Below are 16256 nucleotides of genomic sequence, written 5' to 3'. Positions count from 1 at the left end.
ACCTCAGGAGAAAGAAACAGTCACACCCACCACATAGGATCAAATGAGATATCTATAGGACCAGGCACAACCCCTGGCACACAATAGGCATGCAACAAATATTGGTTCTCTCACCCCTTCTTTCTTTGAAATTTCAGCCCATCTGTGTAACCCAGGAGAGAAGCAATTGGGCCCCAGTTCTACCACTCACTCACAAGCTGTGAAACTATGCACTAGTTACTCTTCTAAGCCTCCATTTCTGCATCTGTAAAATGGAGGTTATGATAACACCTACCTCATAAGTTTGTGAGAAGTGCATTTTAAATATATTGGGAATCAAAAAATAAAAATGTCCCAAGACTCTCAACCTCTTGGAGGCCCTGATTTTAGTGAGTGTGAATAGACTAGGAAAAAAATGACTGAAGTGCAATGGCAGTTATAGCAAAATAATGTAAGGAAAAAATAATCTCAAGGGAGTTTATCCAAATGGTTAAAAGTCCAGGTTAAAGAGACCCACTGCCTCTGTTCAAATCTCCCTCATATAGTAGCTATCTGAATTGGAGGAAATTCCTTACATTCTGTGTATCATGGTTTCTGCAGCCATAGGCTGAGGATAATAACGATACCTTCTTTATAGCATTGGTCCAAAATAACCTGTCTCATAGCCAAGTGCTCCATTAATATAATTGTCAGCACCATCATCATGATACCATGTGATTCTCAAAAAAGGAAAACTAGGTTGTAGTTGAGAATGAAATGCCTTTTATTTTCTGTGTTGGGACAGATGCCATTAGTTATCCAGCTGACACAGTGAGGCTACCCCTCTGTTTATCCAGTGCTTCTGGGGCTTGTCTGTCGGGAGCTCAATAGAGAGGACATAATTGGTGGAGTGGCCTGTGGTGGACAGGATGCCTCTCCGGGCTCTAGTTTTGTAGACTGGACACACATAAATGTTCTGATGCAGAAACAGCACACTCTTGCCAGGTTTCAGCCAAATTATGGGCAATGGGTCATAGAGGATTTTGGGGAGAGACTCCCCAATCCGCATCGCTTTCCTGTCCCAACGGGCACCTTCCAAGAAGAGCCCTTTTATGTAGGCTCCATCATCTGGGTTACTCTCCATGACTGTTTCTTGTCTGGTCACCTAGAAGAGTGGAAAACTGTGAGTTCCATCATATACCACTTTCCTAAATGGGGCAGCATTAAGAGACTGGAATCCTCTGATACCCAAAGTGCAAACTGGCTGTAATGTCTGCCTCTCCCAGGACACTGGTGGTTCTGTGATAATATCCCTGCCTGTCATATAAAGACCAGGTTGGATTCCTAGTTGGCATGCTGGGACAGAGAGAGAGAGCACCAAGGTACGAGTCAGGGTGCCACATCTACTATATATATCCAGGTTAGTAACCTTGCACAATCCCTCCCCTTTCTGGACCTGGATTCCTCATCTATAAAGTGAGGGGTTAGAATCAGAGGCATGCTGGTAAAATGGTTCTCTGAGGAGTGGAGAGGGGAAGCCTTGATTTGTAGTTTTTGTAATTTCTGCAGTGTGAATACTCTCACCATGGTCGATTTCAGGCTATCAACTCTTTAACAACCCAGCCACAAAATTCCTGAAAATGTAACAACTGGTTGTGAGGAGCTTGTATAAGCCAGCTCCAGCATATCACTGTTTAGATTCATAGGTGATACACTCAGATTCCTTCAGATAAATGTAGAAAATGGTCTAGGTATATGGCAATAGGGAGTGGTGGGGAGTAGAGTAAACAGGAACACACAAGCTCCTTTAAAAATCATTTAAATTTTAATCTTTTTGTTATTGTAAATAGAATGTTCCCATTTCTACATCCAAGTACTTATTGGTAAAACAGGAAAAGCCTATTTATTTTTGTATATTTAATCAGTATCCAGTCATCTTACAAATTATTCTATTAATTCTGATAGGTGTGTTTTTAGTTTTTTGGGATTTCTAGGTATACAATAATTTCAGCCTCATAAAGATTGTTTGATCTTTTTTTCCAATGTTTATCCCAGTTGTTTTGTTTTCTTCTTGCATTCACTTTGGCTTAACACTGTCTCAAAGGTCCATCAAATTAAGTTCATTCATAAACTAAACTGAAATTTAGAACAACCAGTTAGTGACCTGTGGATGATCTCCAAAGATCTTTCCATAGAATCTAAAATTCCACAATGCTTTATAAAAGTTCAGCTTCCCCCTTACTCTCCATACATGGAAACGACTTGACCACTGGCCATTCCTCTGACTTTACTTCAAGCAAAAGACAACCCAAGGCCATTAATATGCTTCCAAATGAAGAGTCTACCACGTTGAATAGACAGCATGGGAGGATGCTTTCATTTTTCTCAGTGTGACAATGGCAGAGTTTTTCCTTGGGAAAGTTCCTTTTTATATATGCCTTGAAAATCTTCTGATTCTGGTAGGAATAGCTTTTGGAGCTACTGTAAGCCATGCAAAATACTTCATTTGTGCCATCTCAGAAGTGTTTGGGCCTCGATGTATGGACACAACAGGAAATGGGCAAAATTACTTTCTTTGCCAAACTTGAGCTGGCCTAACATGAAGTACCCCTACCTCAAATTCAAATCCGATGTGATCAATGGGGATGGTGTATTTACGGGCATAATTCTGAGAGACCCCTGTCAGAAAGGACTGTGTGAAGTAGAATCCAGAGATCCAAAAGACCACAGGGGGCCCTTGGTCAATCCATTCCTGGAGAGCCAGAGAAATAAAAATTCAGAACTATCAACAAAGAGTGTACAAGGCAGGTAATACAAACAAGTCCCATAAAAAGTACGCTTTTTCTCAGTTTTCTTGAAACAGGCAGCCCTTTCAGTTTAGCTTACATTTTTCCATGTTTGAGGGGACAGAGAAATATATTTTTACTTTATGAAAAGCACAAATGCAAGCCAATGTCAGGGATACAAAGAGAGTGGGAACTTTAGTAGCTGCAATATGTACTCTGTCTAAACTACCAAAAGACACTCATCTCCATGGATTGTTGCCATGTAGGTACATTGCTTCAGGTCTTCGTTTTGTGATCACAGGACAAACACCTGGATTTTTATGTGTAATAACCCAATGTTTACATGCTAGCCCCCAAATGTTGAGATTACAAGGCAGCCAAACCAAACATATCTATAGGATCAGTTTGTGACTTCTGTTCTGACTCCTCCTCCTGTTTCCACTGGCTGTACAGGTGCTCAATCCAGGATGCCACATGGCTGCCTGCCTTCCCCCTCCTTGCCTCTGCCTCTAATCTGTCATTTCAGAATGTCCTCTCCACCGGAATGAGCAGGCCAAGTGCCCAGTGACCCTGTTTCACCTGTACCTGGAAGAAAGACAGACGGGCCAACAGGTCAGCCACGTAGCCCCCCAAGGGCTTCAGCGACGGGTAGGACTTAGCTGCCCACATGGCTGGCACTTTACCCACGAGCATGCTATTGAAGACATCCTCCAGCTCTGAAGACATCAGAACCTGTCCTTTGATTGCTCGGCCAAGATTGATGAGGCTTCTGCGAACCACTTTAGTCAGCCTGCAAGGAGAGTGGAGCCAGCTGAGCCTGGCTCTTCAGTGACCCCATTCCACCCAGCTACATTTGACTCCAAGGCTCCTCTGACTTTTTCCCCAATTTTAAAAGGTCACATAACCCACATTCATGGTAGGAAAATTATAGAGATGAGAAAAAAAACACCCATTATCCCACCACCTAAAGATAACGTTGGTGTGTATCTTTCCAGAGTTTTCTCTATATAAACACAAATCATTTTTTAATGGGATCATACTGTATTATGTTTCTGTAATCTGTTTTTCTCTCTTACATATAGGGAACAACTTTCCAATTCAATAAATAGACTGCAAAGTTTTCTATTTTATCTAGCTATCCTTCTCCTATTGGAAATGTATTTTATCTAGATTGTTGTAACTGTAAATAATATTGCTAGGAACATCCATCCATATCAATATTTATGCATGTTTTTAATTATTTTCTTACTAAACATTTCTGGATCAAAAGGTATGCACAGTTTTCAGGCTTTTTCTCCATATTGTTCTCCGAAGTTCTTTTTATAGACTATGAGGCGCACACCTGAGAAAAGGCAATGGAAGGGCAGCCTGGGAGATGCCAAGATCTTCTGCTTCTTTCTTTGACCTCTATTTTCCAAGGTCCAGCCAAGCCCAGAGGAAAATCACCTGAGAGTGAATCTCTGGTGGCTAAAGAATCTGCCACCAGAGAGAGCTTGTCTTTTGCAAAGATTTATGAAATCTCAGCTAAAAAGACATTAGCATGACCAACCCAAGTAAAGGATTTCTGGGTGTGTAATCACTAAACATTCACATCGAGAGGAATTTAGGGTTCAAACATTTGATGTATGTATTTGGCTGAGGAGACAAGGAGCAAAGCTCCCATCTGAAGGATTATACCACAGACCTCTAATTATTAAACCTAAATACTCGCAATTTTTTTTTTCAATGCTTGCAACTATGAGCAAGAAACTAAAACTAGAAGTTTTAGTACCCAAGGAAGGAACATTTGCCCCAGAAGACGCAATAATGGTTCCCCTGAAATGGCAGTTGAACTGCCACCAATCATATTTTGGTCTTTTCATACCACCAGAAGAACAGGCAAAAAAAGGAAGGGAGGAGGAATGTTAGAATATTGCCTGCAGCACTTAATTCTGAGTATCATTGGAAAATAAGATTGCCATTACCCTGTTCTCTTGTATTGCAGTGGCTAGGGTTCAAAGCTTGTAAAGGTCCCTGCAGCCACTGAGGAAGAGCTCCAGGTCCTTTAAAGGAAGCTGGGTAGCAGAGAAGGGAAGCCATCAGGCCTGGTGACTGGTTGAACAAATGATGACCACAGCCCATCACACCAAGGTGTCTGACTAACTCACAGCAAGGTGTCTGACTCAAGGTGTCTGGTCACAGAATATGCTAACACCCCATAACTTGCTTGGTTCCCCAACTGCCTATTGACTCTAGAGAGTAACTCTAAGACTAGGGAAGCCAAGAAATTTTCACATGACACTCCTCCAGTTCCCCAATTTTCAGATAGGCTATTCCCAAAATTGAGCAGTGACCCCATGAGGCAAAATAGAGATAGCAACAGATGGAGTCTGGAGCAGAAAGAACCTTGGACATGGAGGCAAAAGTGATGAGTTTCAGCCCAGGCTGAATGACCCTGAGACATCTGAGACCTGGATCAAACCACTGTCGTCTCCAGGACTCTGGGTTCTTATCTGGACTAGATGGTCTTTGGGAACTCTTTCAGTTTTGACTATTTAGCAGGCAAATCAAGGTGATACCAATGCAGTAACTGGGGGAGAAGCAAGGAGGGCTAAAATAGAAGCCCCCAAATTCTTAGCCTAATGGCCAGCCAATAAGTGACTCTAATGATTATTTTACTATTAGTCTGTTCCTGGTATTGACTTTCACCTGACTTTACAGAAGCCGCAAGTATGAACAGGAGAGAATGAACAGGAGCTCTGGTCCACACATGCTGAGGATGGCCCTATTTATAGCCCTCCTTATGGGTGGGGCAAAACATGTCCTCTGCATAGTAACCCCTTATCAAGTGTCCAGTCCATCTCAGACACTGCCCATTAGATCAGGTCCTTCCCACTCTAACTTCCGAGATCCCAGCAAGATTACCATGCCCACCTGTTAAATCTGATGAGTTCCTGCCTTAGGACGGTATTCATGGATTCCTCATAGATCACAGGGTACAACTTCTCAACCATTTCCAAGTCAAAGTCATTGGGAAGCTTAGAGAGTATGTCCTGGGCCAGCTCCTCAACTGCTTCCTTCAAGTACAGATAACAGAGAAGTGAATGAGAAACAAGACCCTCAGGTTATGGCTTTGTCTGAGTAAACTTGAAGTAGTGCACATCTGTCTTTTTAAACATATTCTGTTGGACCTTGCTACAGAAGCCAATTCTGCCTCTGAGAGAGGAAGGACACCCATCACCCCTATGAACAACGGGGGTCTGACATCACCCATTGACTTAAAAAGTGAAAAAGCTAAGCAATGAGAGCCTTGTCCTCACACCTGGAGCAAGGGCCTGAGGGTCAGGTGGGATAATTCTGCTCAGCCAGTTGGCATCAGGGCAGTGCTGAATTCTGCAGAACTCCTCTTGTCTTCAGTCACCCATGAGTGAGTTTCTCCCACAACTCTCATGGTTGGGCCTCTGAGAACCAGCTCCTGTTGCACATGATACTCTTGCTCAGGACCCAGTGCCATGCGGGAAGGCTTCTGACATTCCTCAGCATTGAGCAAGAAAAGCCCAGGGCAGTGGGCTCAGCAGAGCAGGGAAGGAGAAGAGTTTAAACAAACAATGAGGAGTAGGACCTGGGTGTCTGAGAGACAGACAGCTCTGCAATTCTGTGGATCTTGGAGGGTGGAACCTACACTTCTTTCCCTCTTCCCACTGTGTGGGGGAATTTCCATCCCTAAACTGAGACACAAACCGGTAGTCTGGTTTACCTTCACACCTATTGCCATTTATGGCACTACAGATCAAATTAAGAAACCAGATAAGCAAGATCCAAAGCTGAGAGGGTTAAATATGAGGTAGCTTAGAAGGTGGAGTAGAGAAGGGAAGGAAGGAAGAAAAAGGGGTGCACTGGGAGTCAGAAGATCATGGTTCTGGGTCTGGGTCTGCCTCTGATTTTAGGAACAACTTAGTATGGTTTGTTTCCCTTTCTTTTGTAGACTGAGGAGGGTGAACTGGGTCAGTGATTCACAAAATGTGGAGTGGTACCACTCAGAATGATTTTAGGTAGTTCAAGGACATGGAGCAAATAATGTTGAATCACATGGTGAGAGAGTTACTCTCTTTTCAAGATTTTCAGCCATTTTTCTCCTCTCATTCCTTTCAAGAAGAAAGTCTCAGGTTGGTGTAAATTTAACAGCTCTGTAACACTTTTTAACCTCCCCTTTTTTTAACACGAAGTGAGCAAGGCCTCAACACACAGGCTTTGGCTGGCAACATCATCTGTGAAGAACTTATTAACTGTCTAGTTTTTATTTTCTTTTTGTGCCTATCATGAATTTCCAGAAATGGCATCAGGTTTCCACTTATGTGCAGCTCCTTTTATCAATAAATGTTTTAAAACAAATTAGAGTTAGTTTTCAAAATATTATCTAAATGTAGAGGACTGTGGGAAGAGAGTAGAGTAGGAAGCTCCAGGAATCAGTCCCTCCACCAAAACAACTATTGAACTAGCAGAAACTGTCTGAATCAACTATTTTGGAACTCTAGTCTGGTGGAACACTGCAGCTTCCAGGGAAGAGCTGGACAAAGAGGCCAGTAAATTGCAGCAAATACCAGTGAATTTCACCCTGCAAGCAGTGGTTACCATGCCCCACCCCCAAACTGTGTCAGATAGCAACGTGGACTTTAGCCTGGGCTCATGTGCAGCTTTCTAGTGCCAGGGCAGCCTATAGAGACCTAGTCCCCCATAATCTTGGGAAGTGTGGACTGATCACTGAACACTGCTTTGGATGAGCTATTTCAGATTGCTGCAAGGGTTGACTCTAAGGGCAGCTCTTGTTCTAACCCCCACTTATGGAAAAGTGGCAAGGGATTCTTAAAGAGGCAGTATCTATTATTTTTCTCCCTGTTGACACTTTATATTCTCTGTTTGGGGAAAAAACTGTTTGGAAAAGTCACAAATTGATGGCACCAGCCTTCAACAACAACAACAACAAAAACCTTGCAATCTCAGAGGAGTGGGAGAACTGGATTTCCAGAGTTAAAACAACATAATACTCAAACATCCAGTTCTCAGCAAAAAAATTTAAAAACACACAGAATTAGGAGAGTATGGCCCATTCGCAGGAAAAAAAAAAAAAAGAATTTGCCAAAAATCATCCCCAAGGAAGTTCATACAATAGAAATATTAGTCAGAGACTTTAAACCAACTAAATATGTTCAATGAGCTAAGGAAATCCATATACAAAGAACCAAAGGGAATTAAGAGAACACTGTCTGAACAAAATAAAGAGAAACTACAAAAAGGAACCAACAGAAATTTTGGAGCTGCAAAGTACAGTAAATGAAATGAAAACTCTTTAGATGGATTCAGCAGCATATTTGAACAGGCAAAAGAAAGGATCAGTGAAATTGAAGATAAGATAAATATAAACTTTCCAGTGTGAGGAGCATAAAGAAAAAATAAGAAAAATGAACAGAGCCTGAGGGACATGGAGACCCCATCAAGTGTACCAACATATGCATCACTGGATTCCCAGAATGACAAGGGGAGAAAGAAAGGGACGGGAAAAGTATTTGAAGAAATAATGGCTGAAAACTTCCCAAATCTGGTGAAAGACATGAATATACACATCTAGAAATCACAGCAACATCCAAGCAGGATAGACTCCGAGGGTTCTGCACCAAGACACATCATAGCAAAATCCAAAGACAGAAAGGATTTTGAAAGCAGCAGGAGAAAAGTGACTTGTCACATACAAGAAATCCCCAATAAGATCAACAGCAGATTTCTAATCAGAAACAGTGGATGCCAAAAGACAATGGGATGGCATATTTAAAGTCCTTAGAGAGAGAAAAACTGTCAATCAAGAATTCTATATCCAGCAAAATTGTCTTTCAAAAATGAAGGAAAATTAAGACATTTACAGATAAAGAAAAACTGAAACAGTTCATTATGAGAAGACCTGCATCACAAGGAATGCTAAAGGGAGTCCTTATGACTGACATAAAAGAACACTAGACAGTAACTTGAAGACATAAGAAGAAATAAAGAACACTGGTAAAGGTAACTACATAGGTAAAAATAAAATCCTGTGTTATTGTACTTTTGGTTTGGAACTGCTTTTTATCTCCCCTATATGACTTAATAGGGAAATGTGTAAAATAACATTATAAATCTCTGTTAGTGGACATAAAATGAATAAAGATGTAATCTGAGACAATAACAATATAATGGGTGGGGGGACAGAGTGGAGTCTGTACACTGCTGAAACTAGGTTGGTATTTGTTGAATGAGGTTGTTTTAGTTCAAATGTTCACTGTATTTACAAGGGTAACCACTAATAAAATAACTAAATAATATAGAGAAAAGGAAATAAGAAAGGAATCAAAATGGTAGAGTACAAAAAGCAACTAAATTTTTAAAAAAGCAGTAGCGGAGCAACTGAGGAACAAAAATATACAAGTTATACAAAAGACAGATAATTAGATGGCAGAAGTAAATTTTTCTCAATTATTACCTTAAATGTCAATGGTTCAATCTCTCCATCAAAAGGCAGAGCTTGGGAGATTGGATGAAAAGGTGTGATCCATCTATACGGTTTCAACAAGAGACTCACTTTAGGTACAAAGACACAGAGATTGAAAGTAAAAAGGTGGAAAAAGATATTCCATGCAACAGTAATCAAAAGAGAGCCAGGGTGGCTATATTATTGTCATACAAAATAAACTTTAAGTCAAAAAATACTATCAGACAAAGAAGGATATTACACATTGATAAAAGATTCAATCCAGCATGAAGATGTAATGATTATAAACATGTATGTACCTTACAACAGAGCCCAAAAATATATGAAGCGAAACTTGACAGAATCGAAGGGAGAGGTAGATGGTTCTACAACAATAGTCAGAGACTTCAATATACCACTTTCAACAACTGATAGAACATCAAAGCAGAAGATCAATAGTGAACAACACTATTAACCAATTAGACCTAATGGTCATATATAGAACACTCCACCCAACAACAGCATAATACACATTCTTCTTGGATTCACATGAAACATCTAGACCATATGTTAGGTCACAAATCAAATCTTTAAAAATTTTAAAATATTGAAATCATACAAAGTATCTTCTCAGACCACAATGGAATAACACTAGAAATCAATAACGGATGGAAGATGACAGCATAGAGAGGTGTGAAGTTTAGTTAGTCCTCTAGAGCAACCAGTAAATAGCCAGGAACAACTAGTAAACAGTCCAGAACAACTTCTGGGGGACATCCATGATCTGACACACATCATACACCAGTCCAGAATGGGTAGACCAGCTGAGATAGCAGCATAGAACTGTAGTAAAGCACCCCAAACTGCGGAGCTGGCTCCCCTCCCCCACTGACACAGCAGGCTGAGTTAGAACACTTCCCTGTGGAAAAAAGAAGCAGTCTACTAGGTGCAAGGGAAGGTATCTCAACCAAACTCCAGCTGCAGTTTTAATTAACAAATCTGGACTACTAAATACAAGCTACATGCACAGATAAACCCAGAGTAAGCAGGAAAGGAACCCTGTGGTTTCTCCTGGCAGAGAGGAGGCAGGACTGACAGAAATAAATAAATAAAACCGAGGCTTCTGGAGACAGTTGAGCTCAGAATACTGGAAAACAGCTGTGTCCCAAGAAAAGGGGCACATAGAACTGGGTACCAACTCTAGCTGACCAGTGAAACTGGGGATCTGGAGACTGGCACTGAAAAAAGGATTTCTTCCTTTTTTTCTTTTTCTTCTCTCATTCTAAGTATATCATTAGAGAAAGCCTCAGACATTTTCAGTTATCAGCACTGACCCAGGCAAGGCTGGAGTTACAAGAGTCAGAGAGATAAAGGAAAAAATCAAATGAAGTAGATAATTTCCTAAAGGGCATAACTACTCTAAGAAAGGGGGGTGGAACCCAGCTCAAGTGGTGGCCCTCCCTCAGAGAATTCAGACTCCAAGGCCTGGAAAAAAAAAAAAAAACAGAAACAGCTTAAGCTTGGCTTCTGACACCCTTGGACCCTGGCCGAGACAGGGTCCACTGAGAATTAAAGGCACAGCACCTCTTTACACCAGTGGGGAGATGTGGGCTGACAAATACCACTGGCTAGGCAGGACAGGAAAAGCACAGAGTCTAGAGGTCCCACAGGAAAGTCTGACAACTTGTTTGTTCTCATCCTTAAGGAAACTTGATACTGACCACACCCTCCTCCTGAGACCTGGGCCAATCTGGTCTGGGAATATCTGACTGGGGTAATCAAGGAAACCAGATGCCTAGACAACAAAAAATTATGTCACATTAGCAAAAATGAAGATATGGCCCAGTCAAAGGAATAAACTTATGCTTCAAATGAGATACAGGAGTTGAAACAACTAATTAAAGATGTCAAACAAATCTTCTAAATCAAATCAATGAGCTGAAGGAAAATGTGGCAAAAGAGATGAAAGATATAAAGAAGACCCTTGGTGACTATAAAGAAGAATTTGTAAGCTTGAAAAACAAACGACAGAAATTATGGGAATGAAAGTCACAATAGAAGAGATGAAAAACACAATGGAGACATACAACAGCAGATTTGAAGAGGCAGAAGAGAGGATCAGTGAACTGGAGGACAGGACATCTGAAATCCTACACACAAAAGAACAGATAGGGACAGGACATCTGAAATCCTATACACAAAAGAACAGATAGGAAAAAGAATGGAAAAATATGAGCAGTGTCTCGGGGAATTGAACGACAATATGAAGTGCATGAATATATGTGTCATGGGTGTCCCAGAAGGAGAAGAGGAGGGAAAAGGGGCAGAAACAATAATGGAGGAAATAATCACCGAAAATTTCCCATCTCTTATGAAAGACATAAAATTTCAGATCCAAGAAGCACAGTGTACCCAAAAGAGAATAGATCCAAATAGACCTACTCCCAGACACTTAATAATCAGTTTATCAAATGTCAAAGACAAAGAGAGAATTCTGAAAGCAGCAAGAGAAAAGTGATCCATCACATACAAGGGAAGCTCAATAAGACTATATGCAGATTTCTCAGTAGAAACCATGGAGGTGAGAAGGCAGTGGTATGATATCTTTAAGATACTGAAAGAGAAAAACTGCCAACCAAGAATTCTATATCCAGCAAAACTGTCCTTCAAATATGAGGGAGAGTTTAAAATATTTTCAGACAAACAGACACTGAGAGTGTTTGTGAACAAGATACATGCTCTATAAGAAATACTAAAGGGAGCATATAGGCAGATAGGAAAAGACAGGAGAGAGAGGTTTGGAGAAGAGTGTAGAAATGAAGACTATCAGTAAGGAAAAAGAGAGAAAGAGAAAAAAAATGAAAATAAAATAATATATGAAGTCTAAAATCCAAAAGACAAAATGGTAGACAGTAAACATTATGTTGAGTGAAGTTAGCCAGAAACAAAAGGACAAATACTGTATGGTCTCACTAAAATGAACTAACATTAACGAGCAAAACTTGAAAGTTAAAGTTGAGAACACAGGTTGTCAGGAGATAGAAAGAGGTCAGAGATTAAGCATTTGATGCTGAAGGAGTACAGAATGCTCAACAGGATTGATTGTATCAATATAGAAAGAGACAACACAATACTGTGTGATGGTAGCACAATATTGTAAGAACTCTGAACAAAGATGAGTGTATGAGTATGGGTGAAAGAGGAAGGCTAGGGGCATGTATGATACCAGAAAGAAAGATAGAGGATAAAGACTGGAACTGTTTAACTTAGTGAAGCCTAGAGTGGTCAATGATGGTAAGTATAGTAATATTAGAATGTTTGTAAATGAGGGAGAACAAATGAATGTCAACATTGCAAGGTGTTGAAAACTGGATGGTATAGGGTAAAAAATACAATCAATGCAAACTATATAGTTAACAGTAACATTGTAATATGCTTCCATTGTAACAAAGGCAATACACCAAAGCTAAATGTCTATAAGAGGGAGATATAACAGAGTGGTATTGGATTTTTGGTGGTATTGTTGTTGTTGTATGACCTTTTCATTGTATTTCATTTTCTTCTTTTTTTATTCTTCACTTTTATTTTCCTCCTCTTCCTCTTTCATTGCGGAAGAAATGGAAATGTCCTCATATAGATTGTGGTGGTAAATGCATAACTATGTGCTCATACTGGGAATCACTGATTGTTTACTTAGGCGGGATTGTACGGTGTGTGAATAAAACTGTTTAAAAAATGAACAGAAGCATACAAGTGCTGGAGATTATGTGGAGAAAGGGATATACCTATTCACTATTGGTGGGGAAGTAGAATGGTGCAGCCCATCTGGAAGCATATGGTCCTGCAACCCTGTTATTGGTTGGATACTTGGAGGAATTGAGAGCGGGGACTCAAGTGGTTATTTGCATACTGGTGTTTGTGGCAGCAGTATTCATGATTGGCAATGGATGGAGGTAGCCTAAGGGTATGTCGACTGATAAACTGAATGGTGAACTGTAGTGTATACATATAATGGAATATTGAGTGGCAGCAAGAAAGAATAAAGTTGTGAGTTATGCAACTAAGTGAATGGAACTTGAGGACAGTAGGTTGAGTGAAATAAGCCAGAAATGAAAAGACAAACATTATAATGCCTCACTAATATGGACTAACAATAATGTGCAAAATCTGAGAATTGAATTTGGGAGCAGTCACATCTATTCATGAGTTGTAATGGTTATTTCTAAATTCTGAGATGCTGAGCTGTTTGTGTGCGACATGGTCGGTCCCTGGAGCTTCAGGTCTCTGTGTGGTGCCTGGGACTTGAAGCTGTGAGTGTTGGCATTGGTCCATACAGCAACTCTTAAAAAGGCTGAAAAGGCGATCAGACATCAATTGGAGATATGAATGAAATGGACCTGGTGGAGACAGAGCAGATTAAAGGGTACAGGATGATATTAACTGTTTTAAAACATTGGCTTCTGTGTGGGACCAAAGGAAGAGATGTTTATTTGGTGCAAAACCTATATTTTTTGTAGCACACTATATAATTTTACTTGTTTGGTCAGTTTACAGAAACACCATAATTAGATGGAATCTTGACTAGGGAGTGCGATCTGGTTGGTTTTGTACAGGTTAGCGTGAAGCCCCAATACATCCCAGAGTAATTTGGGCAGAGAATAAAAAGTATTTGGAAAGCCCCCTTGAGGGACTGGGGGAAAATGTGGTAATATTAAAATTCCCCAGCTGGGGAATTCCAGATATTCTCGTATGCATTGGGGACTACCAGTTTAGTAGGCCGAGCCCTCGATCTTGGGGCTTGCCCTTATGAAGCTTGTTACTGCAAAGGTGAGACAAAGCCTATTTATAATTAACTATGCCTGAGAGTCACCCCCAAAGAACCTCTTTTTTTTTGCTCAGATGTGGCCTCTCTTTCTAAGCCAACTCAGCAGGTAAACTCACTGCCCTCCCCACTACATGGGAAATGACCCAGGGGCGTAAATCTCCCTGGCAATGTGGGACCTGATTTCTGGGGATGAGCCTGGACTTGGCTTCGTAGGATTGAGAAAGCCTTCTTGACCAAAAGGGCAAAGAGAAATGAAACAAAATAAAGTTTCAGTGGCTGAGAGATTTCAAATGGAGTAGACAGGTCATTCTGGAGATAACTCCTATGCATTGTATAGATATCCTTTTTTAGTTTTTAGTTTATCTGAATAGCTAGGAGGAAATACCTGAAACTGTTGAACTGCAATCCGGTATTTCTTGATTCTTGAAGATGTTTGTCTAATGATACAGGTTATATGTTATGACCATGTGATTGTGAAAAACTTGTGGCTCACATTCCCTTTACCCAGTGTATGAACAAATGAGTAGAAAAATGGGGACAAAAAGTAAATGAATAACAGCAGGGGAGGAGGGGTATGGGATGTTTTGGGTGTTCTTTTCTACTTTTACTTATATTATTATTATTTTTATCTTTCAGAGTAATGAAAATGTTCAAAAATTGATTGTGGTGATGAATGTACAACTATATGATGATACTGAAACAAACTGTACACTTTGGATGATTATATGGTATGTGAATATATTTCAATAAAATTTCATTAAAAAATAACAGAAGGAAAATGGGAAAATTTACAAATTTGTGGAAATTAAATAACATAGTATTCAACAATCATTGGGTCAAAGAAGAAATCACAAGAGAAATTAGGAAATGTCTTGAGATGAATGCAAACAAAAACACAACTTACAAAATTTATGGGATGCAGCTAGGGCAGTGCCCAGAGAGAAACTGATACCTCTAAATGCCTTCATTAAAAAGAAGCAAGTTCACAAAGCAACAACCTAACTTCGCACGTTAAAAAACCAAAAAGAAATGGTACAATCTTAGTGAATGGAAATTGGAATCAAAAGGGTTTGCTCTCCTTCTTAGAATGTTCTAAAATGTCAAGGCAGTTGCTTGTGTTTAACTGTAAACAAATAAAAATTTATTGTTTGGCACTAACGAGAAGAGCAAACTAAAATACTGTGTCAATGTAGTAGACTGAGAAGTAAATAAAGCAAAAAAAAAAAATCATAAAGGTTATGCTTGCAGTTTGGAAACACTGGCTCCCTTTCATGTCTGTGCTTAAGGACCACAAGCAGTAAACCACAGCACTCAGCCCCTTCCTCAGGGTTCCACCAGTCTCCACTTTTCTGCCTTCTAGGTCATTGCCCACAATCCTACATGTCCACCAGATGCAAAGCTGCCCAGGAAACGGATTCCGTCTCCTGCCCCAAGCCCAGCTACCTGAGAGGACTTGCCGCTCCCTGCTGACTGCCTGGGAAGGGTCAGCAGCACTCCTTCAAACAGCTGGTTGGTTTCCTGGTTGTCCTTGGTGATATCGGCATTCTCGTGTAGACCGAACACTTCAGGGTGGGCGGTGATGGGAAGGCTCCTGAGGTAGTCAATATAGGACTGGAAAGGAAATCTTCAGTTGACATAAACGTGGGACAAGACGTCTGCAGGAATCACCTGTGTTGGTAGCACACACACATACACTCACACACACACACACATGCAAGCTTGGTGCACACATCTCAAGCTCTTCCTCACACAATTTTCTGGGGAGTATAATGGCAGATGGGAAGATGGGGTTGTGTATCCCCTCCCATCCCAGGCTTCCTCTCTGCTTCCCCAGTAGACCTGGCAACTTTGGAATTACACAGAACTGGGTTTGGATCCTAGCTCCATTGCAAAAACTAATGGTGTAACCTTGAGGTAGTCATCTGCAATCTCTTAAATCTCAGTTTCCTTACCTATAAATGGAAAGATACATGAAGTTATGAAGGTACAGGCCTTGGCACATAGCAGGTGCTCAATAAAAGTTAGCTCCTTTTCCTCCTTCCCCCTGACCTCTTATTTTTCTCAGTACCATCCCCCCTACTTCCTCCCTCCCCTCGTGCTACTTTCAGGACCTTTGAATAGAAATTTCCCACCACCAAGGCTTCATTCTCAACCATTCTTCCCCCTTTCTCCTAGGTATTTTGAAAGACCTTGTCCACCAAATGTCCAACAT

General features: G+C 40.6%; 1 protein-coding gene across 5 annotated transcripts in view; it reads right to left on the bottom strand.

The window, feature by feature from the left end:
* Positions 1-721: 721 nt before the first annotated feature.
* The window catches only part of DNAH3 (dynein axonemal heavy chain 3), a 208830-nt gene continuing 193295 nt past the window's right edge, over positions 722-16256 (bottom strand). For 3 of the 5 annotated variants that reach the window (XM_037814725.1, XM_037814726.1, XM_037814727.1), the window contains 5 exons: positions 15488-15655; positions 5658-5800; positions 3330-3534; positions 2573-2710; positions 722-1123 (listed from right to left, as the gene is read on the bottom strand). In XM_037814725.1, the coding sequence (XP_037670653.1) occupies positions 770-1123; positions 2573-2710; positions 3330-3534; positions 5658-5800; positions 15488-15655 (1008 nt within the window). In that variant the 3' untranslated portion in view covers positions 722-769. The remainder of the gene's footprint in view (positions 1124-2572; positions 2711-3329; positions 3535-5657; positions 5801-15487; positions 15656-16256) is intronic. The other 2 variants (XM_037814723.1, XM_037814724.1) reach the window with 1 other exon arrangement.

Source organism: Choloepus didactylus, chromosome 21 (assembly GCF_015220235.1).
Source record: "Choloepus didactylus isolate mChoDid1 chromosome 21, mChoDid1.pri, whole genome shotgun sequence".
In the NCBI taxonomy this organism is placed as follows: domain Eukaryota; kingdom Metazoa; phylum Chordata; class Mammalia; order Pilosa; family Megalonychidae; genus Choloepus; species Choloepus didactylus.
Note: the sequence above shows the minus strand (reverse complement) of the source record. Positions and strands in the feature narration are given on the sequence as shown.